Here is a 25282-nt window from a genome sequence, read left to right as displayed (position 1 = left end):
CCAGCATGCCTCGCGATCGCCCCGGGAAGCTATTTTGTGCGTGAAAAGGGGGAATTCCCGGCATGCCCGTGCAGGCTCCCAGTCTCCGCCAATCAGGGTCCGGAGTCGGCGTACGTGGGGAGGTGACTCAGGCCGGCGGTGCCGTAGCAGCGGAGCTCGGACCAAGATGGCGGCGGAGCGCGGCTACAGCTTCTCCCTCACCACATTCAGGTAGCGTCGAGGTGGGGGGCGGTGGTGGCGCTGGTCTCCGCGCTGCTGTGGGGGCTCGGGGCCGGGGCCGGGGCCGGGGCCGGACAGCAACTTAGGGGGGAGATTTGCACAGTCATCGCCCCTCCCCCATCTCCATCCCGGGCACGGGCCCTTCCGCTGGGCTGAGGGCGGCGGGTTTCCGGCCGCGGGAGTTAGATGGGGCGGCGGGCGAGGAGGTTTCACTTTTCAGCCGGGCTGCCCTGCCTGGGCGGGAAGGAAGAGCCGGACGCCTGGGTTCCGCCGCTGCCATTGCCGGGAGCGGAGCTCAGCGCCGCTGTAACCAGGCATCAGTCCAGCCTGTCGGTCCCTAGCTCCCCGCCCCGGGGGCGATGCGGGTCAGCGAGGGGCTTCTCTGAACGGGCAGTAGCTGGGGAAACCGGGCCCTGCTTTCCCGAGGGCCGGTTTAGGAAGTGATACGAGCCTTTCATAGAGGGTGGGAGCGCAGCTCACGTCCCCTGCCCGCGCTCTCTGGGGTGGGGTCCCTGGGCATCTCAGCTGCAGCGGGACAGGCAACTCGCTCAGTGTGTGTGGACTTGTACATAGTGGGAAGGGAAGACGGACACGTTAAAAACAAACTCAAACAAAATCCACCACTACCCCGCCGCGCTGGACTACCTCCCTGTCTCACTTTGTGTTTTGTAAAACTTGATTTCTGCTCAGAAATACCCACTTTACATAAACAGAGGAAGCAGGCTTTTGTTTTTAAGAAAGCTGCTTCAGAGTAACCAGAAACACTCCATGGAAGCACAAAAACAGAAACCGAAAGCAGGAATCTGTGCTGTGGTTGAGAAAGTGCCCACATAATCTTATGGGAGGGAGGCACTCTAGAGTTGCAAAGTGTTGACCTAAACTCTATTGAAATACAGTAGAAGAAGCATTTCTGTATTAAATATAGATTTTTCCCTTTCATTGTTTTAGGGGGGCTTTTTGGATGTGCAGTTAGACACGTTAAGATCTGTAGCTTAATGTACTGAATATTTCACCACAGTTTGGAAATCGTATTTCCTAATGGAATTACAGACCTTTTAACTCATAACAGCTACTGTATTTCCTGAAACATTTCAAATCTACTTGGCTTTTGTTTCTCTAAATTATCCCCCACCTCCAAAAAAAAGAAGTTAAAACTAATACTACAAGTCACTGTCCTTTACCTCACATTTAATGTTTTTTATGCCATTATCACAGTCCAAAACCAAATCTGGTCTTGTGCAAGCTGATGTTCAAACCACTTTGGTAGTGTCCAGTGTTATATGTATGGATCTGTTTGCCGATGGTTATAGCCTTTGTGTGTGTGTGTGTGTTGTATCACAAACCACATACATTTAGCATCATTTAAATCTAGCCACTTCTGGGCTGGAAGGCTGCAACTAGCTGTTATACACCACACAGTAAAAGAATGGTTGCGTGAAGGGAAGGCTTGGCCAAGTGCATAGGGCTGACTTCTATTCCTACAAAAAGTACAGTGTTCTCTTTGATGTCCATAAAGAGAGGACAAGACCACCAGTTTTAAAGTGTAATTCAAAAGATCAGATAAACAGTACGTTGGATGGCCACTCCATTTACATAATCACTTGGTTAGATGATCTGCCTGTTGTTCCAAGAAGTCTGGGTATTTTAAGCCTAATACGTAAGAACTAAGATGACCCTGTATAAACAAATTAACTTTAAGCCTGGAACAAGTGATTGTTTTATTCACCCTTCTGTAGAATTTTTTTTCCCTTACCATTCAGTAAGGGTTGATGTGGTGGCCTGTTAAACTGCCAGTTTTGTAAACCCACACTAAGCAATTCCCTAGCTTATGACTGAGGATGAATAAGTATTTTTCAGTTGTCTAATGTAGTGGTGCCCAAACCTTCAAAAATCTGTATGGTAAAAGCAGATTATGACAAAAAAATTGATTTGACAGTCATTCTTTCTTGAGTCTTCCGCTTCCTGTCTGCCAAGAACCCATGCCCTGCTTCTAAGTGAGACCATTAAATTACGTGCAAATCTCTTATTAATAGAGCCCTATGCGGATACAGAAATGTGTATCCGCATCCCATCTGTGATCCACAAATATTGTCTGCGAATATCTATAGATAGCCATGGATTTGCGGGGCTCTAAACAGCTCCACAGGTCACCACGCAGCAGTGGCCTGGGGTGGGGTGGGGCCTTCCCCTCCACTTTTCACAGTGATGGATCCCTCCCCTTCTTCCCCATTCCCCTCGTCCTCTGGCCAGGCCAGTGTGGAGCCCAGATGGGGAGCCCGGGCAGCTGTGGGGGTGGGGGCTGAGAGCAGCCAATGGCCATATCCCTGCCTGGCTGAGGGCGAGTGGAGGGTCTGCGACTCCGCACCAGCTGCCTGTGTGGCTCTCCCTTATCCGGCTCCAGTGTGGGGAAGCAGGGGTATGGCTAGGAGCCTCAGCCTGGCCACAGTAAGAGCTGGTTGGGCAGGTGTGAGGAACTGCGGCACAGATACTCCACCTGCTCTGGGCATGGGCCGGGGGCTGCTCAGGTGGAGGATCTGCCATGTCTCCCCACAGCTGACCACCCAGCTCTTATCATGGCTAGACTGGGGCTCCAAGGCACATACCCTCCCCCTTCCTCCCCACACCCCGCCGGGTTAGGGAGAGCCATGCTAGTAACTGTGGGAAGCCTAGGTCCTTCCACCTGCTCCAAAGCCCTGTGCAAATCCAAAAATTTTATCCGCATCCAAGCTGCTATCTGCAAAAATGGTCCAGGGATATAAAGCGGATGCCTGTGTATTTGCAAGGCTCTACTTATTAATTGAAAATAAAATGGAGTAAAGTTGAAAAGAAAGGAACTTGTGCTTTTGGGAACTGCTTCCTTATGTTTTACTTGGTTTCTAGAAAACAATTTTCACCAGGTATAATGCAAGCAAGTGGTACAGAAGATTCATGAAAGAATTCTGCAACAACAAAATCTATGGTAAACTAGTCCAGGTCCTCTACAAGCTAGAGTGAGACTTCCAGACTTATTTCATTTGTGATCTGCCTTATTTGATGCTAGATCTCAACAGGTGAAAGACAGATATACAACATTTGTTTAGCTTTCAGATAAAGACTTGAGGATATTTTCTTAATAAAGTATCTTATGACTGAATTGTATGTGTTCTCCTTTTTAGCCCTTCTGGTAAACTTGTTCAGATTGAATATGCTTTGGCAGCAGTCGCTGGAGGGGCCCCATCAGTTGGAATTAAAGGTATAAGAAATTTTCAAAAGTATATTAAGATGTGACTAATCCAATGCTAGATTTAAGGCTCTGGGTTTTAGCAGAATGCATTGTCTGTACGGAGACTCTCAATAGATTTTCAGCTATTTGAAAATGCATATTTCCTAGTTAACTCTGCTGAGGTCTAGGGAAAGGCGACTTATAAAATAGCATGGAATTCCTTTTTAGATGAATTTTCACATGCTTTTGGTTGGCATAATATTTCCAAACGTTGATTTTTCAGATAATTTAAAAAAGGGGCAGGACGAAGAGAATATAAATACTGTACAAAGATACATTCATAAGGAACATACATTTTGAGTAAATATTCTAGTTCTGAGAGAGAGTGAATAGAAATAAAAATCTTTCTTCTGATTCCTAATCCTTGGGTAGGTAGTTCCAGTTTTGAACTAATTTACATAACAATTACACCTAATGTAGCAATTGCTACAACTTCCTTATATACATTTTAAAACAATAAGAGGGATGAAGGAGGTATGCTCGGCACCTATGTATAGTGGAGTAGCTGCTCTCAGGGATGACTGCTTAACATACTAATGTAAACCTTGAGAGCTATGGGAAGGAGGGAAAACTTTTCACATGCTAGCAAAACTGTTTTGTGCTTCAGCTGCTTCTGATACATTTTTGTTTATACATTCAATATAAAACAGTTATCTTTTTCTTTCCAGCTGCAAATGGTGTGGTGTTGGCAACTGAGAAGAAACAGAAATCCATTCTCTATGATGAAAGGAGTGTACACAAAGTAGAATCAATTACTAAACATATAGGCCTGGTGTATAGTGGCATGGGTCCTGATTACAGGTAGGAGAACATTGCTGCTGTTGGTCTTGATTTAGATCATTTAATTCACGAAAGCTGAAGACACTTGTGCAAATAGGCCTTTCTGATCTCCCAGCTCTCTCATATCCATTTCCCCAAGAATATTAAAGCCATCAGTTGTCTCTTAATGGGTAACCATGATGGTGGTATGTAATATAATGTTATAAATTTTTTCTTAACACGAATATCTTAACAATTGAATCATAAATATAAAATATTTATACTTAAAGTTTGATTCTCTATTTTTTTATTCAATTATGAAAGAAATCATTTCAAATCAGGTAAGGTTTCATGTTTCCTTATGTCTCAGGGTGACTTCTACCTTGGTGCATAATATATCCCAGTGGAACACATGTATCCATTCCCTTAAATCACTCTGGCACTGAAGATACAGAATTGTTTAGTCCTATGTTATAATAGAACTTTTAGCTTAGGTGTCATAGATGTTTCATCTTTTTCCTATAACTAAAATTTTTGGTTTTGCTCTTTTGTAGAGTACTTGTGCACAGAGCTCGGAAGCTTGCCCAGCAATATTACTTGGTCTACCATGAGCCCATTCCAACAGCTCAGCTAGTACAGAGGATTGCATCTGTGATGCAGGAGTACACACAGTCTGGGTAAATAGTTCTTTACTAGCTACAATGTGGTCTGTTCTTACCAAATATTTTTTTACTCAATTAAATTTCTGCTTTCCTGCCTCAGGGCTGCTTATCATACATAGGAAATTACTTGTTCAAGTTTCCCCATCTGTAAAATACTTATTTAACTCATGATGATGTTCGTAAGGTGTTTTCTGATGTGAGGTGAAAGAGGCTGTGGAAGTGTGTTGTTAATTGACAATTAAACATTTTTATGCCTAAAAGGGAGGGAGGACCTCTCTTGGTCAAGAAATGTTCTTGCAGTGTAGTTTGGGTGAGAGGAACTGCTAGCTGTCCATGTGGTAGTGGGTGGAATGTACTGTTAAGTGTCTTGAAAGTGTGATTGTCATAGATCCCGATGTATTTTAAATTTGTGGACTATGGACTTCCCCCCATTCACTTTTTTTTTTATTATTTGAGAGAGAGGAGGCAATGAGAAGTTCTCTTGTGTATTACAATGCTAAAATGGACAAGATAACCATAGTAAATAATCTATCTTGATTAGATTGCGAGGAGGAAGGATTTTATAATGGTTTAGTTATAAAAATTAATATTGGGAAAGCAAATGATACATTTAAGGGTGGTCTTATGAACTCCTAAAATAGATAATTTTAGATTTAAGCAATGGTTGTGGGTTTTTGTCTTCTGTTTTTCTCTCCCTGTAGTGGTGTACGTCCTTTTGGAGTATCATTGTTGATATGTGGTTGGAATGAGGGGCGACCATATCTATTTCAGTCTGATCCATCTGTAAGTATGTTGCAATTGCAAAAATAACTGAGTGTTTTGGCTTTTAGAGCGATGTTCAAAGTGTTGTGTGCTTGTAAGATACCCTCAGGGCAGGAAGACTTTGGACACTGAAAAAGTTGATCACCTTAGGAGGCGATCAGATTTCACCTGATTCACATGGAACATGATCAGAATTATTTATTCACACTTGCAGTGCAGGACTGTAAACTTATTTTGCAAATCCACTGTTCTGTGCCCAAGCATTTTTTATGTACACTACTTGTATTTAATAGAACTGGGTGAAATTATTTCAACAAATCCTTTTTTGGTGAAAAATGCAGACTTGACAACTCTGAAGTGTTTCATGAATTTGTGTTAATTTTGCCAAATAGTTCATTTGAAAAAGACACATGCCCCCCCCTGCAGTCAATATATTTAATTTCAGTACCTTCTAAACAAAAAAATTTTGCTTTTTCAGTTTGAAACAACTTTTTATTTTGAAATTTCTTTCAATTTTATTTTTTAATTCAAAAGTTTAAAAAAAAAATTGCTCAGAATCCAAACAAAACACTTCATTTTGTGTAGAACAAAACGTTTCGTGTGACCTGAAGTGTATTTTTTAACTTTGGAATTTGTTTAAATTTTGTTTCTGGTTTGATACAAAACTGAGTTTTGTCCTGACTTTTGAGAATTGGCAGCAAACCAAGAAATATATTGTTCACACAGCTCTAATATTTAATGAAGAAAATTAGTCATTGTAATGATCCTTGATGAAATCTAAAAAACTGAAATGTACTTAACATATTAATGTAAAATTCCAAAGGCTTTATTGCCTTGGAAAAGTGATATGAGTGTATTTTATCCTGTTTGATGCATGCAGCTTCCACTGACGTTAAAAGGAGTTCTTGCTCGGATTAAGGGCAACATGTGGCTCTGAGAGGCAAAATATAGTTTAAATAGTGCATTACAAAACATTTATGCAATTTCATTTATCATACAATGATACATAAAATACACTGTAATAGAGAGTGGAGGAACACATTTCCCGGTGAGTTCGTCTCCCATCTTTCCCAATAGTCTAAAAATGTTCTCTGTTCAATGAGCCACAAATTGAAATTGTTTTTAATCACTGTTTTTCATAAAATTCACCTTTCAAGGAATGGGTAAAATGTCAACTGAAAGTACATAGTATCCTAAATAAAGGAACATTTGTACTTTCTTAGCAGCAGACATTTAATAGCCAGTCCTCAAAACCTCTTCTTTCAGGGTCTTGTATAGTTATTAGGAGCCTTAAATATCTAAACCAAAAAGTTTTCATAAACTATTGTATTTTAATTTACAAATCAGTTGAGTGATTAAGTGTTCAGATTAAATAAATTACATGAAAATAATTCAATGTGTCTTCATCTATCCAGGGGGCTTACTTTGCATGGAAAGCAACAGCAATGGGAAAAAATTATGTGAATGGGAAAACTTTCCTTGAAAAAAGGTAACGCTTCTGCATTACCTATTGAACTCTTAAAACAGTGGCTCTCAACCTTTCCAGACTATTGAACCCCTTTCAGGAGTCTGATTTGTCTTGTGTATCCCCAGCTTTCACCTCACTTAAAAACTACTTGCTTATAAAATAAAACATACAAATACAAAAGTGTCACAGCACATTATTAATGAAAAATTCCTTACTTTCTCACTTTTACCATATAATTATAAAATCAATTGGAACATAAATATTCTACTTTAGATTTCAGTGTATAGTATATAATGCAGTATAAACAAGTTACTGTTTGAATGAAATTTTAGTTTGTACTGACTTCACTAGTGCTTTTTATGTAGCCTGTTGTAAAAATATCTAGATGTGCCCCCTGGAAGACCTCTGCGTACCCCCTAGGTACATGTACCACTGGTTGGGAGCACTGTCCTAAAATATTGATATGTACATCTGTATTAGCTAAGTTCAGAATTTCACAGCTAGATTACAATGTAATTATTTACAGTATTTTAGACATTATGATATTTGTAATACAATGTTAAAGTGAAGATACTAGAAGTTTGAGTAAAACTGAAAGAAAAATGTTTCTGCTTGTTTAGTACGATCTTCTTGACTGGCCTGGGTATGAGGGGATATTTGTTAAAGGGCAGGAGGGGAATGGTTCAGTGTGACAGGTTGTATTCAATATCTTACAAATTTGAAGTGGTTTTGTTCTATACTGTCAGGTGAATGGAATAATTCTAATCCAAGTTGCATGTCTGTGAGACTCTAAATACATGAGGATTCTAGTGGTCTCAGATTATTTTAGGCTTCATACAGAACTGATCTCATTCTTTTTTTTTTTTTTAAATAGATACAACGAAGATTTGGAACTTGAAGATGCCATTCACACAGCTATCTTAACACTAAAGGTTAGAGAAATACCTTAAATAGGTTTTGTTGTTGTATGAAATTATTGATATAGTTAAGGAAACTCCCTTTTCTCTTCAACAGGAAAGCTTTGAAGGGCAAATGACAGAAGATAACATAGAAGTTGGGATCTGTAATGAAGCAGGGTTTAGAAGGCTGACTCCAACTGAGGTTAAGGATTACTTGGCTGCGATAGCCTAGTAGTCAGCAAGATTGTGGATTCACACGGATCTTTTTAATTTTCGCTACCTAAAATATTTTTGTTTGCAGTTTCTGCATACTTATTTCTACATGGTTTGTCTGACTGATATTTTAAATATTATCCGTGCAAATGCACTGGTCCTAATACTTATACTTGGAATCTGAATACAAAGAATTATTCCCACTGATACATGGAATCTTTGTACATGAAATTGTACAAAAATAAAAATTAGCTTTTATAAGCTTTCATTATAATGAATAAAACATATAAAAGGCACAAGTTTGTGCGGAATGTTTGTCTTTAATTTTCTATATAAAGTTCAATTTCAGTATAATTTTATTAAGGAAGCATACATTTTAGTAACAAGCACATATAGCCTCCGCCTTGGAGCTATGCCAGCCAAACTAAATTGATATTGCTTTTGTTTTTTGTTTTTTAAAAAGTGAGGGCACATGAATATTACTTAACATTAGGATTTTATTTATAGTGTAATATAAAAAAGCCCATATAATTGGCTTCAGTGAAGTTTGTCCAAACATGGAATTATCTAATCTCTGCTACATATAATGCAGAATGAGCCAAGTCCTCCAGGTATGGTGTGGATCGCCCAAATAGTTCAGTAAGAGTGCTGCTTTTGGACACTAGAATGATTTAAACCCTGAAATTGGATGTCTGCTAATACAGGTGTTCTGTTGGTGGAGTGTGTTTCATAGCTCAGGAACTTGCATTTTTCACAACTGAAGTACTGTTGTTTGAATTGATGTGGGAAAATAAAGATCCTGCTAGCTATCAAGCACACAGTATTTTTCCATTACTATCAATAACATTCTACAGTAGGTGGAAAGGAAAAGGGATGCCATAAAATATTCCTTGAATTGTGCTTAACTATCTAAAGTACCCTTGAAATGTTAATCTAACTTGCATGAAGTAATGGGATGCTTGTGTCAAGAACTTCTTTAGAGGCAACAGTGAAATTGTTCATCGCAACTTCACTGTGAGACTGGGTGCTTCAGTGCTTTATTTTTAGACAAAGTTTTGGTATAATTTCAAAGTTATATAGAACTCTGAAATTGCATTGCACAAGAAACAGAAGCAAATATATATTTTAGTCCACAAAATAATCTGTTATACGTCATTCTCAAAGTGAGTGCTATTTGTGGATTGTTAGATTACCTAAAATTACTAGTACCTCTCAGTGACATCAAAATGTAAAATGACCAAGAACAGTAGGCGCATAGGACCATTTATCTTATTTAAAAGAGTGGACAGATACTTAAGGCTTATCTATGCTGCACTGTTGACGAAACTTTTGTCTTTCACGGGTACTTAAAAGCTCCCCCATGAAGATACAAGTTTTGCCAACGCAAGTGGCAGTGTGAACGCAGCTTTGTCGGTAGAAGCACTCTCCTGCCAACAAAGCTAACGCCACTCACAGGGCTGGAAGTATTTTGTCTGCAAAAGCGCTGACAAAAATAACAACAGCATTCACACACGCTAACTTTTAGCGACAAAGCTGTTTCGACACAGCCTTGTCGCTAAAAGCTGCATAGTGTAGACAAGCCCGAATCGTTTGGTAGGCTGCTGGTGTGAAAGAACAACCAGGGGAAGGACACATGGTTTAGTCTACAGAAACTTGCTTGTAAACTATTTAACTCGTGTGACAGTGCTCCAGTCGTTCTTCCTTTGGTCTTTCTTAATACCATGTTTTAAATTGGTAGGAGTCCTTTAAGTAGGATCTTCTGTAGCAGGTAGCCTTGACACATGTCACAGCAATAAAATTATAATAATGAGATATACCTTTGTCCTAGAACTAGAAGGGACCTTGGTCATTGAGTCCAGTCCCCTGCCTTCATTAGCAGAACCAATTTTTGCCCCAGATCCTGAAGTGGCCCCCTCAAGGACTGAACTCACAACCCTGGGTTTAGCAGGCAAATGCTCAAACCACTGAGCTATCCTTCCCCCCTCTTCCTTTGAGTTGTGTCTCAAAGACTACAGTGTGATTCACCCAATCCAGTTCACTTAGTCTTTTACTTTCAGAAGCGCTAATTTCGCTCTCAAATGTCTTCAAAGGAAAAAAACAAAATTGGGTGATGGAATTGCAGTGCAGGTTGTCATAAATCTTAAATTCATGCTTTCAGTGCCCTCAAAGGCCACTTGGAAAGGAGGAGAATAATGTGCTAATTTAAAAGCTTCATCTACTATGTGATAGAACAGCATACCACCACATCTCTCATGCTGCTATCTTGTACTCTAGAATCTTACCTTTTGCAGAGAAATGTAGGGCTCGAAAGAACCTAAAAAAGTCATCTAGTTTATCCCCCTCCCACTGATGTGTGACATATAGTCCCTGACAAGAGTTTGCCTAACTTGATTTTAAAAACCTTCAATGATGGGGATTCCACAACTTCCTTTGGTAATCTATTCCAATACCTAACTTCTCTGTATAGTTAAAAAATGTTTCCTAATTTCTAACATAAGCCTTCCTGCAGATAAAGCCAATTATTAAAGGCAGAACAAGTAGATATAAAGATGGATGAACAATTGTTTTGCATAACAGGCCTTAATATATTTGAAGACTATGATTACGTATTCCCCCCCTGTATTCTTTTCTCAAGACTAAACATGCCCAGTTTTTTAACCTTTCTTCATAGGCCAGGTGTTCTAAACCCTTTATCATTTTTGTTACTCTTTACTGGCCTCTTTGTCTATATCTTTGTTAAAGTGTATCCAGTGTTGGGCATCAGGGTATTTCGCCTAAGTTCTCACCAGTGCATAGTAGAATGGAACAATTACTTCCTGTGGCTTACATACAACATTCCTGTTAATACATCCTAGAATATTAGCCTTTTTTGCAATTGAATTTTATTGTCTTATATTAATGTGTGATGCAGTATGACCCTGAGCTGTAATGAGCCAGTTATTTCCCACTTTGTATTTGGGCATTTATTTTTCCTTTGTAAGTGTAGTACTTTTCACTTGTCTATATTGAATTTCATCTTATGGATTTCAAACATATTTGCCAATTAGAATTCAAATTCTTTTGAATTCTAATTCTGTCCTCCTATGTTGGTGTAATCAACTTTTATAAGCATATTCTCCATGCTCTAAGTTGTCAATGAATATATTGATTAGTACTGGACCGAGGACAGATCCGTGTAGGACTCCACTAGATATGTCCTAAGAGTTTCACAGCAAACCATTGATGACTACTCTTTGAGTATGGTTTTTCGACTGGTTGTCTACCCACTTCGTAGTAATTCTACCCAGACCACATTTCTTTAGTTTGCTTATGAAAATGTAATGTGGAACTCTCAAAAAATTACTAAAATCAAGATATGATGTCGCAGCTTCCCCCATCTACTAGCCCAGAAATCCTGTATTATAAAAGTCTTTGAACAGTGTGTAATTGATGCAGAGCTGAGACTGGAACAATAGTTCTAAGGGATGTGAACTCAACCATACTTATATTTAAATCTTCACTGGGTAACTATTCCATTCCTCAGCTAAGGCAGGAGCAGGAAGACCTTGAATCTGGAGAGTTTACTTGGAGAGATGTCTCGGGGGGAGATGTGATTTTTTTTTTTTCCTCTGGAGCCCCAGTCAAGAAAGAGGCATGTCCAAGGATCCTAGCAACACGCATAGGCATATGCCCATGGGTATATCAATGAGAGGCCAAGCTCAAAGCCCTGTGAAGCTCAGACAAGTGCACACAATCATATTTTGAGCATCTGCACAGTCTACTGTGAGAAGTATTTCGTTTTAATGATTCACACAGAGCTTGGTAGAATACCACTACCCATTTTCTTCCATCGTGACCTGTAGCTTACTCCTACTGTGGAAACTACACCACTGTACCAAGACAGCTGCACTGAAAATAAGTCAATTTAAAATAATTGCCTAATCTTTATGGAGTCTTTAAAAGGTGTTTACCATTTGGCCTAGAAATTTTTAAAGATTATTTTTAATGGAAAGTTAAAAATACATGTAACTAGTATAATTTTTTTTACTTTTTAAAATCAGTTATTTTTAACTGATGGTAATTTAGTTTTGGAGCATGTTGTCAAATGCAAAAATAAAGAGCACTTCAAGAGTGAAGTACATTTTGTGGCAAAGTATACAGTGGTGCTAGTCTCCAGCTGGTGCAGTTTGTCTTGCATCTTCATGAATATCAAAGTCTCTGGCTATAATCTTCTAAACAATCATCTTGGAAACAGCTGATATGTCATTCTCTAAAATTGCAGCCTCTAAACCACTAGCAGAAATTTATGGTAGCTAATGTGTGAGATATTGGCAGCAGAGAAACTAAATAATATTGGAGGGGAAAGAGAAAGTTAGAATTGTTTCCAGTTTGATTTCAAATAGGGTTTCATGTCTGGATCAACAGATGTACCAGAGCCTAGAAATGCATTGCAAAACTTCTAAAGTTTTGATGTACAGTGCTGTAATATGAATGCCACAAAAAAGCAAAAGAAAAGTTAAACGTGTTTTGACTCCTTGTTCCATGCGTTGACTTACATGATCTTTCTTCAGTAAGGCCCCAGTCTTGGAAGCTGCTCTGCTCCTCCAGACTCTCATGCCAGTTTGGAGAACCATTAAGAGCAAGAAAATTGCTCAGACTTCATGTAAATGGTAAATTTGGGATAGAGGACAACAGTAGTCCTATTATGATTATTTGTGAGGCTAGGGGGTCAAGGTAGGTGAGGTAATATCTTTTATTGGACCACCTTCTGCAGGTGAAAGCCAAGCTTTTGAGCTTACACAGAGCTCTTCAGGTCTATTTGTGAGGCTGTTATTTTAAGAAGGTGGCAAATTGACTGAAGATACAGGGAAGGTAAGTGAGCCACAACTTGCTTTGGTCTTGATTACTATATCTTGCACCTTATGTGACCATTTGCCGTGATGTAAATGATGCAAGGCACAGAGCAGCAGTGAATTTGGTCCATTAATCATATGGTCCATTATATTTGTCATGCTATCTGGAATGGCTCATGAGTGTAAGTGTCCTGTTTTTGAGAATCTGTCCAGAGGTAGGCAGATATTGCAAACTGGTAGTGTGCTCTATAATTAGATTTCACCAAGTCTATAACACGTGAACTCCTGGATCGCTAACAGTTGTACCATGGAGTCACAGACAGTCCCCTTAAATCTTTCAGTCTATCTTACCATCCAGACAAACTGTACTTACTGATAAATGGTCAATTATACCAAAAATCATACCATTCAAAGGTTACTTTTGGAGTGATCTGTCCTTTCAAAATGTCTTTCAGAGCAGATCCAGGAGGCAGCTCCTGGGGATCTCTCGCTTCAGTTTAGAGTCTCTGGTCCTTTTGAGTTCAAACAGCCAGAAAGACAGGAAATTTTCCTATGGATTTGTTTTATTTCCTTTGTTCAGCTTCCATGCCCACAGAATAAGCTTCCTAGCACGTAGTATTTCCTAGGTGTAATAGGGTCATTAACCAATCCTTTGGATTGCAGTGGTCCTTGATGACCCATTTTATTTTGACAGCCATTCTGGATGGGTGGGGAAAGGGAGGAAAGGGACCCATGCCTGAGTTTGCAAGTCCAGAGTAAACATTTTCAACGTTATAAAGCAAAGCTTAAGTATTTTCTTGCAGCAGGGAATACAGACATTACAAGTGAGATTAATGCATCCAACAACTTACAAGCATTTCATAACGTCGAAATACATTCTTACGCAGGCACCAACTTCGTGGGTGCTCCAGAGCAAAAAAATTAGCAGGTGCTTAACACCCACCCTCAGCTGAGCTCCCCCCTTCTCCCCCACCAGTGGCCCTGCTGCTCACTCCTCCCCCTCCCTCCCAGAACTTCCTGCCTGTCGCAGACAGCTGTTTCCCGGTGTGCAGGTTGGCTCTGGGAGGGAGAAGTGGGGAAAGGGCGTGGAAAGAGGTGGTGAAGAGGCAGGGTGGGGGTAGAGCAGGGGTGGGGTGCGGGTGGGACAGGAAGAGGCAGGGGCTTTGGGGAAGGGATGGAGTGGAGGCAGAGGTGGGGCAGGATGAAGCAGGGGCTGTGGGGAAGGAGTGGAGGGAAGTGGGAGTGGGGGCAGAGCAAGGGCAGGAAGAGGCAGGGGTTTTGGGGAAAGGATGGAGGTGGGGGCAGGAGTTGAGCACCCTCCCCCCCGGTAGAGGGGAAGTCGGTGCCTATGCATTGTTATAAAACTATTTTGAGAAAAACTAACATATAGGTGTTAATTGTGGTGCAAATTTAAACCGAGGCTGGAGACTATGATGGCATTAGGTGGTCAGATCTTGGCTAATGCCTGCAGCCTGAGCAAAAGCTGGCATTTGGCCTGCCAGTGTCGCAATACTGTTTATGGTGACTGAAGGATTTTGATGTGTCTAGGGTGGCCAGGTGTCTGATTTTCGAGCAGAAAGTCCAGTCGAAAAGGGGACCTGACAGTGTCCGGTCAGATCTACTGACTGGCACCCAGAGTTTGGTAAATGCAGGCGTGTAGGTACCAAGTCATCACCAACATCAGCCCCTACTCAGCCAGGGCCACCTCCTACTTGTGTTGGGCAGCTACATCTCCCAGCCCCGGCTCTGCAGGCAAGTCCCTCCAGACCTGGGCAGTGAGCAATGGGGTGAGGGGAAAGAGGAGTGAATGGGGGCAAAGCCTCAGGGTGAGGGGTGGGGCCTTGAGGAAGCAGTGGGACTTTGGGCGAATAGGCAGGGCAGGGGAGGGTTCAGCACTCCAGCTGGTGTATCTGGTATTTAAATATTAGGAAATTGGCAACCCTTGATATGGTGCAAATTTAAACTGAGGCTGGAGGGCATGCTGGCATCAGTCAATTAAGAGTGGTCTGGAGTTGGAAAAAATGATTTAAAACCATTCTGAAAGATGCAGGAACTCCCTGGAGGCTGGATCACAGCTGATGTTTAGTATCAGCACAGTTTAGACAGCCTCCCTTCCTTTTTCTAAAGAATTTCACAGAGAATCTCAAATACGAGAGGGGTAGCCATGTTAGTCTGGATCTGTAAAAGCAGCAAAGAGTCCTGTGGCACCTTATAGACTAACAGACGTTTTGGAGCATGAGCTTTCATGGGTTAATCCCTACTTCATCTATTAGTCTATAAGGTGCCACAGGACTTTGCTGCTTTTACAGAGACTCTCGTGCATGTTTGCTTGTATGTTTCTAATAGTTATACCAGGATGGTCCAGATGTCACCTCTTCAAACAGTGAGGAGCAGAGATATCCTTGTGATCCATTGGGTCTCAAATAAGGAAGCTCCCATAGTGGAGGTAGAGGCCCTGCATTCTTGTTTTGGGCCTTACAAATCGTAAAATTGTTTCTTGTCATAAAGGGTAACTTCTGTGCTGTCGCTTTTACTAAAGATAATACTGCCCTTTATTTTAAAGGGTAACAAAAAGTTATTTTGAATTAAGAAAACTATTTTAAGTGCTCCTTTTATTCTGATCTGTTCCCCCCCACCTCACTTTTTGAATGCTATTTTTAGAGGGGATAGAGTGCCCTGCTGAGAGAGCATGAGCTAAACTAACTTGAAAGGTTGGCAGGATGTGTGGGGGCAGCGATTTGTGACATTCTTACCAAAGCAGGGGAGAGGGGGGGAATCTGTCTGTTGCAGCCTGAGGTACATAACATGTCCTATTCTGGCAAATGCTAAAGCAGTGGCTCTCAAACTTTTTTACTGGTGACCCCTTTCACATAGCAAGCCTCTGAGTGTGACCCCTCCCTTATAAATTAAAGCCACTTTTTAATATATTTAACACCATTATAAATGTTGGAGGCAAAGCAGGGTTTGGAGTGGAAGCTGACAGCTTGCAACCCCCCCCCCCCATGCAATAATCTTGTGACTCCCTTAGGGGTCCCAACGCCCCAGTTTGAGAACCCCTGTGCTAAAGCAACTCTTACTATCCAGAGGAAGAGAAAAAAATATATCCATTCTCTTCTTGGGATGTTAGTTTTTAGAGCTATGGAACAGATATGGGTATGAATGATAGCTGCAGGATAAATTCTCTGTAATGCACCCTCCTCCCGCCCCTATACCCCCCTAAAGTAAATAAAAAACACAACGAAAGAATGAAGGGGTTTCAGCTTATCCTTGCAGTAAAGCCCTGGCCTGGATCGCTAGGTGGCGCTGCAGGCGGCTGAGAAGGTGGAGCGTGTGGCGGCCAGGCCGGGTTTCCGCTTAGCTCGCAGAGGAGTAAGGGCCGGAGTGGGCCTTGCTATTGGCTCTGTATGGCTGGGCTTAGGGGAAGCAGCTGCTGTTGCACCGGGGGAAGGAGCGTGGCATGTGCCGCGGGGCTGATGCCCCACTGTCAGGTGTAAGTATTGCACACGCTCAGGCGGCGGCGGGGACAGCTCTATAATGTGCGATGGACTGCAGAGGAAAAGCCAGAGACTAACGCACGGCTGTCAGTTAATCCCGGTGAAGGGATTTACCTACATCGAGAGAGAGACTGAGGGTAGCACTTGGTTCGACATAAACCAGTAAACAAGGCTTCCTTACTAGGGACACTCCCTCCATCTAAGGAGACAGGAGCCCAGGCAAAACCCCCTGGGGATCCAAACGCACCTCACCCTGGGTGGGGTAGGGGTGGCTCTTTTCTTAAAGGCAGGTGGAAGAGCACGTTGAGACGGATGGATTTGGCTGTGTGGCCTTTCTCAATGAGCTGTCTAACCTGCTACATACTTTTAAGTGCCCCTTTATAGAGCCTGCAGCCAGAGAACCCTGCATCAGTGGAGGTTTTGTGCATTGGGTAAAAATTACACAGAAAGAATCATCTGAACTCAGGCACGCAAATGAAGCCCGGTGACTCGCTGCTCAGTGCAAATTCCTGGGGCTAGTTACACGCAGTATGGAGCTGCTGCTGGGTTAGTGGCGGGATGCGGTTTGATTGCCGGGGAAGTGGGTGGGAACTTGCTCAGCAGTAAGCAGGGGGCGAGCCCTGGGAAAGGGCGGGGGGTGCTGTGTGATACGTGAGCAGCAGCCCGGTATTTAAAACATTTTGCCCTGACTTAAGATGGTGGCTTTGCTACCCACCCGCCTGCGCTCATGCGATTTCCCGAGGCGGTGTCTGCAGTCGCTGGAGGCCAGACCGCAGGAGGGGCAGGTAGCGTGGGGTGAGCGCTTCCCTCCCCCATTCTGTGCTGTGTGCTCCCTTCCTCTGCTCCTGTAGGGGCTGGAGCCGGGGGGAGGGGCAGTGGTACTCTGCAGGGGCTTCCAAGTGAAAGTGGTTGGGGCTCAGTGGGGGTCTGGGTGCTGGGGGAATGGGGGTTGGTGGGGTAGAGGCTTGAGTACAGGGAGCTCAGTGGGGGTCTGCCGGCAGGGGGGCTGAATGCTAGGGGCTCTAGATGCAGGGGTTGAGGTTCATTGAGGTAGAGTTTGGGTATGGACAGGCAGGGGGGTTCTCAATGTCTGGGGTGAGGCTTGGTGGGGGTGTCTGGGTATAGGAGTCTGATGCACAGGGGTTGGGCAGATGGGGGAGCAGCTTCTTGCACAGTGACTCCTCACCCCCCCAGCTGAAGAATGCTGGGGGCAGGAAGCAGGGGAGGACGCTGAGCTTTCTGCAGCTGGGTGAGATTTGTGGGGTTGAGTCTGACACAGCCCCAGCAGCTCCTTGTAGGGAAAGAGGAAGTCAGCAGAATTCATGTCCTCTGCATATTTCTTTGCTTCCCTGCTGAAATATGACTTTCTGACAGGGAAGCTGCAAGGGCAGTAACACAACACTCTAGCTGCACAGATACATTTTTTTTTCAGACATCCGGAGCAGCCGGTGGAGAGGTAAATCACTGCAGGGCTCGGGACACCTCGGCCAGTGGCTCCTACTCTGATGTGTAAACTTAGGGAGAGTGTGGAGCCTTAGAGCACAGTGAAGCTTATATAAATTTGATTGCATGAATATGCTTAGAAGTGAGAGCTGAGTTTTTCCGAAGCAGTAAGGGATTCTGGACGCTCAGATAGAAGAACCTCAACTCATGGCAGACATCTTTTTAAAGGCCTGGATTTTTTCTGAAAATGCTGAGTACTCATCTGCAGAAAATCAGGCCTCATCAAATCATTAGTCCCTTTTTTGAAGAGCTTGACCAAGGTGTTATGGTTTCTAATGCCCATGCCACATAACATGCACAAAATCCAGTGGCAAGCTCTGATGTATGGTATTGGAAAAGCCTCTTTCTATATTGTCTTTGTCACTGAATTTGTAGTAATCATCTCTTTTGCTTTCATCTGATAGAAATAATGTCAACATGTCTGTGCAATCATTGCTTTGTGAGAGAATCGCTATTGCTAAGGAATTAATGAAGAGAGCAGAAGCCCTTTCCAGATCACAGAAAGGAGGTATAGAAGGTGGAGCAAAGCTATGCACCAAATTGAAGGCGGAGTTGAAATTCTTGCACAGGGTGGAGGCAGGGAAGGTGGCCATTAAGGAGTCCCATCTGCAGAGTACAAATCTCACGCATCTCCAAGCCGTAATTGAGTCAGCAGAGAACCTGGAGGAGGTCATCAGTGTCCTTCATGTCTTTGCCTATGAAGACTGCTTTGGAGAAAAGCAAACACTGATGGTAGATGTTGTTGCAAATGGTGGCCACACTTGGGTGAAAGCAATTGGTCGAAAGGCTGAAGCTCTTCACAATATTTGGCTGGGCCGGGGCCAGTATGGCGACAAAAGCATCATTGAGCAGGCAGAGGACTTCCTGCAAGCAAGCCATCAGCAACCAGTGCAATATAGCAACCCCCATATTATCTTTGCTTTTTATAATAGTGTGTCCAGTCCTATGGCAGAGAGACTGAAAGAGATGGGCATAGCCGTGCGGGGAGACGTAGTTGCTGTTAACTCTTTGGCAGAGCACTTGACTGAAGAGAGACACCTAAGTGCCAGTGAATCTGATGAAGAGAGCCCTGAGCGCCTGCAGGTGACCAGAGTAGACCGGGACAATTTAGTGGCCAGCATTGCTTTTCCTACAGAGATCAAAGTAGATGTGTGCAATAGGGTTAACTTGGACATCACTACTTTAATTACATATGTCTCTTCCCTTAGCTATGGTGGCTGCTACTTCATTTTTAAGGAGAAAGTGTTAACAGAGCAGGCAGCACAGGAAAGGCAGGAGAGAGTCCTGCCTCAGTTGGAGGCTTTCATGAAGGGCAAGGAGCTGTTTGCTTGTGAATCCGCAGTCAAAGATTTTCAGTCAATCTTAGAAACTCTAGGAGGACCTGGGGAGAAAGATCGAGCCATCTTTCTCATGAAGAGAATTAATGTGGTGCCTGACCAGCCCTCGGACCGTGCCTTAAGACTAGTGGCTAGTTCAAAAATCAATAGCCGCTCTCTAGCCATCTTTGGGACAGGAGACACTTTAAGAGCCATCACGATGACCGCAAACAGCGGTTTTGTTAGGGCAGCAGCTAACCAAGGAGTTAAGTTTAGCGTGCTTATTCATCAGCCAAGGGCACTGACTGAAAGCAAAGAGTCTGTTGCCACTCCTTTACCAAAGAACTGCACAGCTGATAGTGGGCTTTGAGTAACCCATCTAATTAATTAGTCATTAAAATAACTAACTGTTTAAACCTGCTGCAGTGGAGGCAGTTCAAGAAATAGAACTCTCAAAACAATACATTTTTTTTCTTTTTTGTGTGCCAGATCCTGATAGGTGTGGTAACTTACCTTCAAATGAAAAATTCAAGAAAAGCAGAAAATCTGTACACCATTCAGAATAGTGATGGATGAAGAAATATAAGTTAAAACACATACATCCTCTGTATGTGGAATTTTTGTTCTCAACTCAATAGAGTATACAATAATTTATTCATGGGGATAACTGCATTTCAGTGGAAAATGTTAACTGTGTTCTACCTTATTAAAAAGTTCAGTTAGAAACTCAAGCCAAGTGTGCTTCTAGTGTATCTGTGCCCTGTGATGTTTTCATCCCCTTTTGAGGGACTTCAATTTTTAAAAAGGATTGTGAAATCACCTCTGCAAAATGTAAGCAAATAGAATAAGTAAAAGGATAATTTGATTTTTCATTTATTGGATAAAGTGAACTATTAGAAAAACATGCACCATGGTAAACATGTGCAGTATGCTAAGGAATGATTGTAATGTACCAGCTGATCATGTGTGCAAATGCCAATGCCCTGATCCTCAAAGGTATTTGATTTCAATAGGAGTTAAGTTCCTAAATGCCTTTTGAGCATCTGGGTCTAAGTCTTTCACCTCTTTCGGTTTTAAAAAGTGTGTATCTGGACTGTAGTACAGAAGACAGACTTAGGAGTTTTGGCTATAGCTTAACTTCCCAGGAAAAAACTGAAATTGGAGTTTCATTGGCATTTTCACTTTTTATTAATATGCCAGGGCTTGCGTGCGGGTGCCTCTGGCAACCCAATAATGTAGCTGCACTGAAGAAATTCTCCCTTTCTCCTTGTGGGCTGTTTACATTTCCTATATGCTACTGAAGCAGGGCAGACTCTCTCCCAACGTCCCACAGAATGTGATGTTGGTGTTCCAGCAGGCAGAACTCTCTTGTATTGAGCCACCCTGGAACCAATGTCCAAGCAGAGTGCTAAGGAGCACTATATTGCTGAAGGTTCAGAGCCAGATTCTTGGATCCTGCTGTATTTCCTTTTGTTGTTCAGCAGCCCAATAGAAATCTCCCTTAGGTCCCCTGAGTGTGTGTATTTGGAGAGAGAGGGTGCTGATTTGGAGAAATAGGGTGGGTAGGTAGGTTGCTGCTTATTACTCATTTCATAAAAGCAGAGGCTGTTTCATTGGTGGGTGATGCCATCACTGTCCAGACACTGTAAAGCAGAGAATTTAAAAAAACCATTTTATTTAGTCTTCTGTCTTATCGAAAAGGGAACACTGATTAACACTTGAAATGAGTTACATTTGTTTAGATGTTTGTCACGTCATTGCTGATATGTTTATGATTAGTATTTTGTTCACAATGGACAATGAAGGAATGCCAGAGTGAAAAATGGAGCACTGAGCAATACACTTTATCAAGATGGCTAGAAAGTATCTGCTGAATATTTTGTAAGTTGTTGGAAAGGTATCTTTATCCCTGCCACTTGTAGTTCAAATGAAGGGCATTCCTTTGTTTGACTCTCCAAAGGCAATGCTCAATACATTGTTGGGGGTGGGAGAGAGGGGAGGAATCTAGTATTCACTTTACCTTAGAGAAAGAAAGATAGGCAGACTACATAGAGGGCGAAAAAACTGGGAAAGCATGTGACTCATAGGTATGGTTTCTGGTCAACAGTTTATCCTCTGTACCTTTGCAGTTAAACAGTGTTCAGATCCATCTGTTTTTCCCTCTAATAGCGAGATAATTGTTGAGGTATAGACAAGGCTAGTGAAATTTGCATATGTTTTTGCTAATTAAATATCTTCTCTCCTAGCTGTTAGAGGTTTATGACTGGGTAAGTTAATATGACTCTGTGGTTAAGCTGTTTGTTTATGAACACATGTCCAAATTATTCACACAAAGGTTTAGCAGTGTAACACACAAAATCATAAAACAGTTGCCCAAGTTGGTATGTGTCACGTGAGGTTCCTTTGCTCAGAAGAAAGGAGTACAGAATGTTGGACATGCTAAATAAAGATACCCTACCTTTCTGGTATAATATCCTGGTTCCCTCGAAGATGGTTTAGTATGGTAGATGTGTTTTGGTAAAGCTAAACTGCAGCCTTCTATGAGATGTTACTGTTCTATAAATAGGGAGTTAGAGAGAGGTCCTTTACATTCCTGTTGTTGAGTATCCCCATTCTTGAAGACAGGAGCAATTTTTCTTTCACTCCCCCTCACCCCTCCATTATAGAAAGGGCAGCTCAAACCCCATTGAGAACTCAATGGGAACGTAGCAGTTCAGACCAGTGGACCATAACATCCTTTATCCAGCCGGTACCAGAATGTGCAAGAAACCTCACAATAAACGTGTGAAATAAGCAGTGCATATGGGAAATTTTTCTCTAACCCTAGTCACACACAGGCTAGCTTGTACAGATATATGAAGGTTTATCACTCTTCTGTTTTGTAATTTCCTGTCTGATATGGTGTAGCAGGGCGGATCCCTGCTCCGGCCCTGAAGGGGTTAAAATAGCCCAGGGAAGGGGCCGGGGCTGGAGAAAACAGCCTTGTAGGCTGGGCTGATTGGGGAAGTGGTTGCAGCTGGGGCCATGCCCCAAACTGAGCCACAGGCCCTTACAAAAGGGCAGAGAAGCCAGGAGCAAGGGAGTTTCTCTCTGCGTTCAGAGAGACAAGGGCCTGGCTGCTGAGACAAGGTACCTAGTGTGGAGCAGGGCTGGAGAAAGGCAGAGGAGCTGGGGAGCTCCTGCCTGGAGAGCCCCAGGCTGTGGCCTAGCAGTAAGTTAGGAGGTACTGGGGTTGCAGGGTGCAACCCAGGGGTAGGCCAAGGCAGCAGGTCCAAACCCCTTTGCCGATGATGAGAGGCTAATACTGCAGTCTGTCCCAGGGCGTGGGGCTAGCTAATGACTGGGCAGTTGCCAAGACCCTGAGGCAAAGTGGGGATAGAGTGGGGGGGTTCCCAGGGAGGGGAAACCCCGAAGGAAAAGGGGTTACTCCCAGGGGGCAGAGCCCCATGTAAAAGGGGCACCGGAGTCCAGGGAGGGACACGGGGCCCATGGCCAGAAGCCAGCAGGCGAATCACTGGCCTGCAGAGGGCGCTCCAGCTGCAAATTCGAGCTAATTCCCGAAGTGACTAGCAGGAGGCACCGCACGGGTGAGTCCGCCTGGTTACATATGGGTACGGATGTTCTATATTCTTCAGTCTCACTAAGTTCTTGGCCTCAAATATGTTGTGTCAGTGAGTTGTGCAGCATAATTATTCATTCTGAGTATAAAAATAAGATTCCTTTATCAGTTTTAAAGTTGCTGCTTTTCAGTTCCATTGATTGTCCCCTGATTGATTGTATTGTGAGACCTGGTAAACAGGAGTGCACAACTTTCTGCCCTTCATTATTTTGGTCCTGAGAACTGGACTTGCCCCACTTTTTCTCCCCAACTGATTTTGTCACCTCTGAAACACAAATCCCTTCATCTTGGGGAGACATTCACCCTACACAATAAGATAATCATTCAGTCTAAACTGTGCTATGCAGTTTGTTGTTGTAGAGATGGTCTGGCCGACCTTGTGTCATGTGTAAATCTTCTGTTTCCAGGCCTTAGTGTATGGTACCATCACAGGGTGGTTTTATCCATTTCAAAACAAAGCACTTTTCCCAATATATTTTGTTTTTCTTTTCTTTTTTTAAAACACACTCTAATTTTGTTACTGTTTGAATTACTTGCACATTGCCTACCTGCCACCAATTTTCCATCGATCCTATGAATGATGCATGAAGAAGGTCCCAGAGGAGCTATAGAAATGCCCCCAGGACATTGAGGTACTTGCACCTTCCAGTCCTTTTATTACTTAATATATATCCATGTTGATTTGATGCCTTAAAAAATGTGATTTGAGGCTGTCACCCCATTTCAACCTGAGCAATTTTCTGGTTTGCTGATAAAACAAAAAAAATTGTCATGGAGTGAAAGCATGGTATTTCAAGGCAACTCTGGAATCTGATATTAGCTATGTTAGGAGCTGAAATATGTTAATACAGAGCACCAAGTATTACTTTCGTATCTTCCATCCAAGCATCTCACAGTGATTTACATGTGTATATGTAAAGGCTCGTAACATCCAGGGCAGGATACGTAAGTGATAGCATTCCAATTTTACAGCTGAGTCTCGGAGGTATGGAGAGGTTAAAGTCACTCAGGAAATGAGTTGGTAAAGCTGGGAGTAGACCCCCCCCCCCCTCCTACCCCACAGGGCTGAATTGTCTGACCTAATACTAGCACTCAACCCAACCTAGAAAAGAGCGTGAAAACATTTCGTTTCACTACAAATAAGATTTTCATGAGGCCTGTTAACCCCTAATCTGCTTAGCTAAGAAGTGTTATTGAAACATTCCATGCTGCCATGTGGAACCTTAATTTCTGCCCCCCGCCCCCTGGGAGTACTATAGGTGCATATTTTGTTTGACTGTAAGGTTCCTCAGGGGAGAGCTAGCGTCTTTGTCGTAATACAGCATTAAACCTGCTGTCTAATTAACTAATAATAATGTGGGAATCAGTTCCAGCTAACGGTACATACTCAAAGTATTAAGGAGGACACCAAAAGGGTATTTGGATTATATATTTACTCTTGTTCCTGTTTCTAATAACCCTATAACTTCACATCTGAAATCTCTTCCAGGAGTAATTTTCCCTTCTCTATTCCTATCTGTTTTTGTTGATTAACTTGCACATCAGCTGATAAATAAACATCAGAAATTTTACCTCTAAGTGTGAAGATGCAAGAACAATGAAAACCCCAAAGACAATTTTTCACGTTACCATCACAATTGGCAATAACAAGCACTCTTGCAGGTAGAGTGGTTAAGGAATGAAGGGACAAGGGGAGTAAACTATCTTCTTTAGCCCAGTATTGGTCAGAAAGGTAAAGCAGTGTGAGGAAGTTTATGCTACAGCTGTACAGCAACCAATCTGTGGATAAACAGAAGGCTCCAAGCCACTGTAGCTGGAAAAAAAATCCAAACTTTTCATAAGTGAGAATGTGGTGCAGGAAAGTAGATTCAGAGTCACTGCTGGAGCCTGTGTGAAGGCTTTCTCATTCACATTCACACCTTACCTGTATCCCAAGATTTGCACATAGGTTTATGCAGAGATTAACAGTTAGTGGAGTGTGTTATGAAATATTGTGATGGGAGATAGAAAAATTTACCCCCCACACCAAATCTGGCAGTTTCAGCAGAAGACAGACTACCATTTGTAACAATAACAATGTACATTATCGTAATGTCATTCAATTTTTTATTTTCTTTTAGTTAGCACTCACAGGAGATTCCGAGAGACTGCCACTAGTAATGCAGAGGGTAAGGGGGAAAGTTGCTACATTATAACTGGTACATGTCAGCTGTGACCTGTCTAATCTGTCCTAGATAAATTGTAGGTAGGCGTAGATTGGTGGTTTCTTGAAAC

General features: G+C 42.5%; 2 protein-coding genes across 5 annotated transcripts; both read left to right on the top strand.

Moving 5' to 3' along the window:
* Positions 1-95: 95 nt before the first annotated feature.
* On the top strand, positions 96-8543 carry PSMA2 (proteasome 20S subunit alpha 2). The gene is made up of 8 exons (XM_032793462.2): positions 96-210; positions 3375-3451; positions 4150-4282; positions 4795-4917; positions 5604-5685; positions 7080-7153; positions 8007-8064; positions 8147-8543. Exons 1-8 carry the CDS (start codon positions 167-169, stop codon positions 8261-8263), a joined length of 708 nt encoding a protein of 235 aa, XP_032649353.1. The 5' UTR covers positions 96-166; the 3' UTR covers positions 8264-8543.
* Positions 8544-16397: 7854 nt separating this feature from the next.
* On the top strand, positions 16398-20120 carry C2H7orf25 (chromosome 2 C7orf25 homolog). Of its 4 annotated transcripts, none has more exons than XM_032793452.1 (2): positions 16398-16566; positions 18478-20120. In XM_032793452.1, the coding sequence occupies exons 1-2, from the start codon at positions 16481-16483 to the stop codon at positions 19757-19759; spliced, it is 1368 nt and encodes a 455-aa protein (XP_032649343.1). In that variant the 5' UTR covers positions 16398-16480; the 3' UTR covers positions 19760-20120. The 4 variants fall into 4 exon arrangements, with proteins under 4 accessions (XP_032649343.1, XP_032649347.1, XP_032649348.1 ...); XM_032793456.2 differs by lacking the exon at positions 16398-16566 and adding an exon at positions 16938-17116; XM_032793457.2 differs by lacking the exon at positions 16398-16566 and adding an exon at positions 17321-17355.
* Positions 20121-25282: the final 5162 nt, after the last annotated feature.

The sequence above is a fragment of the Chelonoidis abingdonii genome, chromosome 2, assembly GCF_003597395.2.
Source record: "Chelonoidis abingdonii isolate Lonesome George chromosome 2, CheloAbing_2.0, whole genome shotgun sequence".
NCBI classification, from domain to species: Eukaryota; Metazoa; Chordata; order Testudines; family Testudinidae; genus Chelonoidis; species Chelonoidis abingdonii.
The sequence above is the reverse complement of the archived record's forward strand: the minus strand, read 5'-3'. Positions and strand labels throughout refer to the sequence as shown.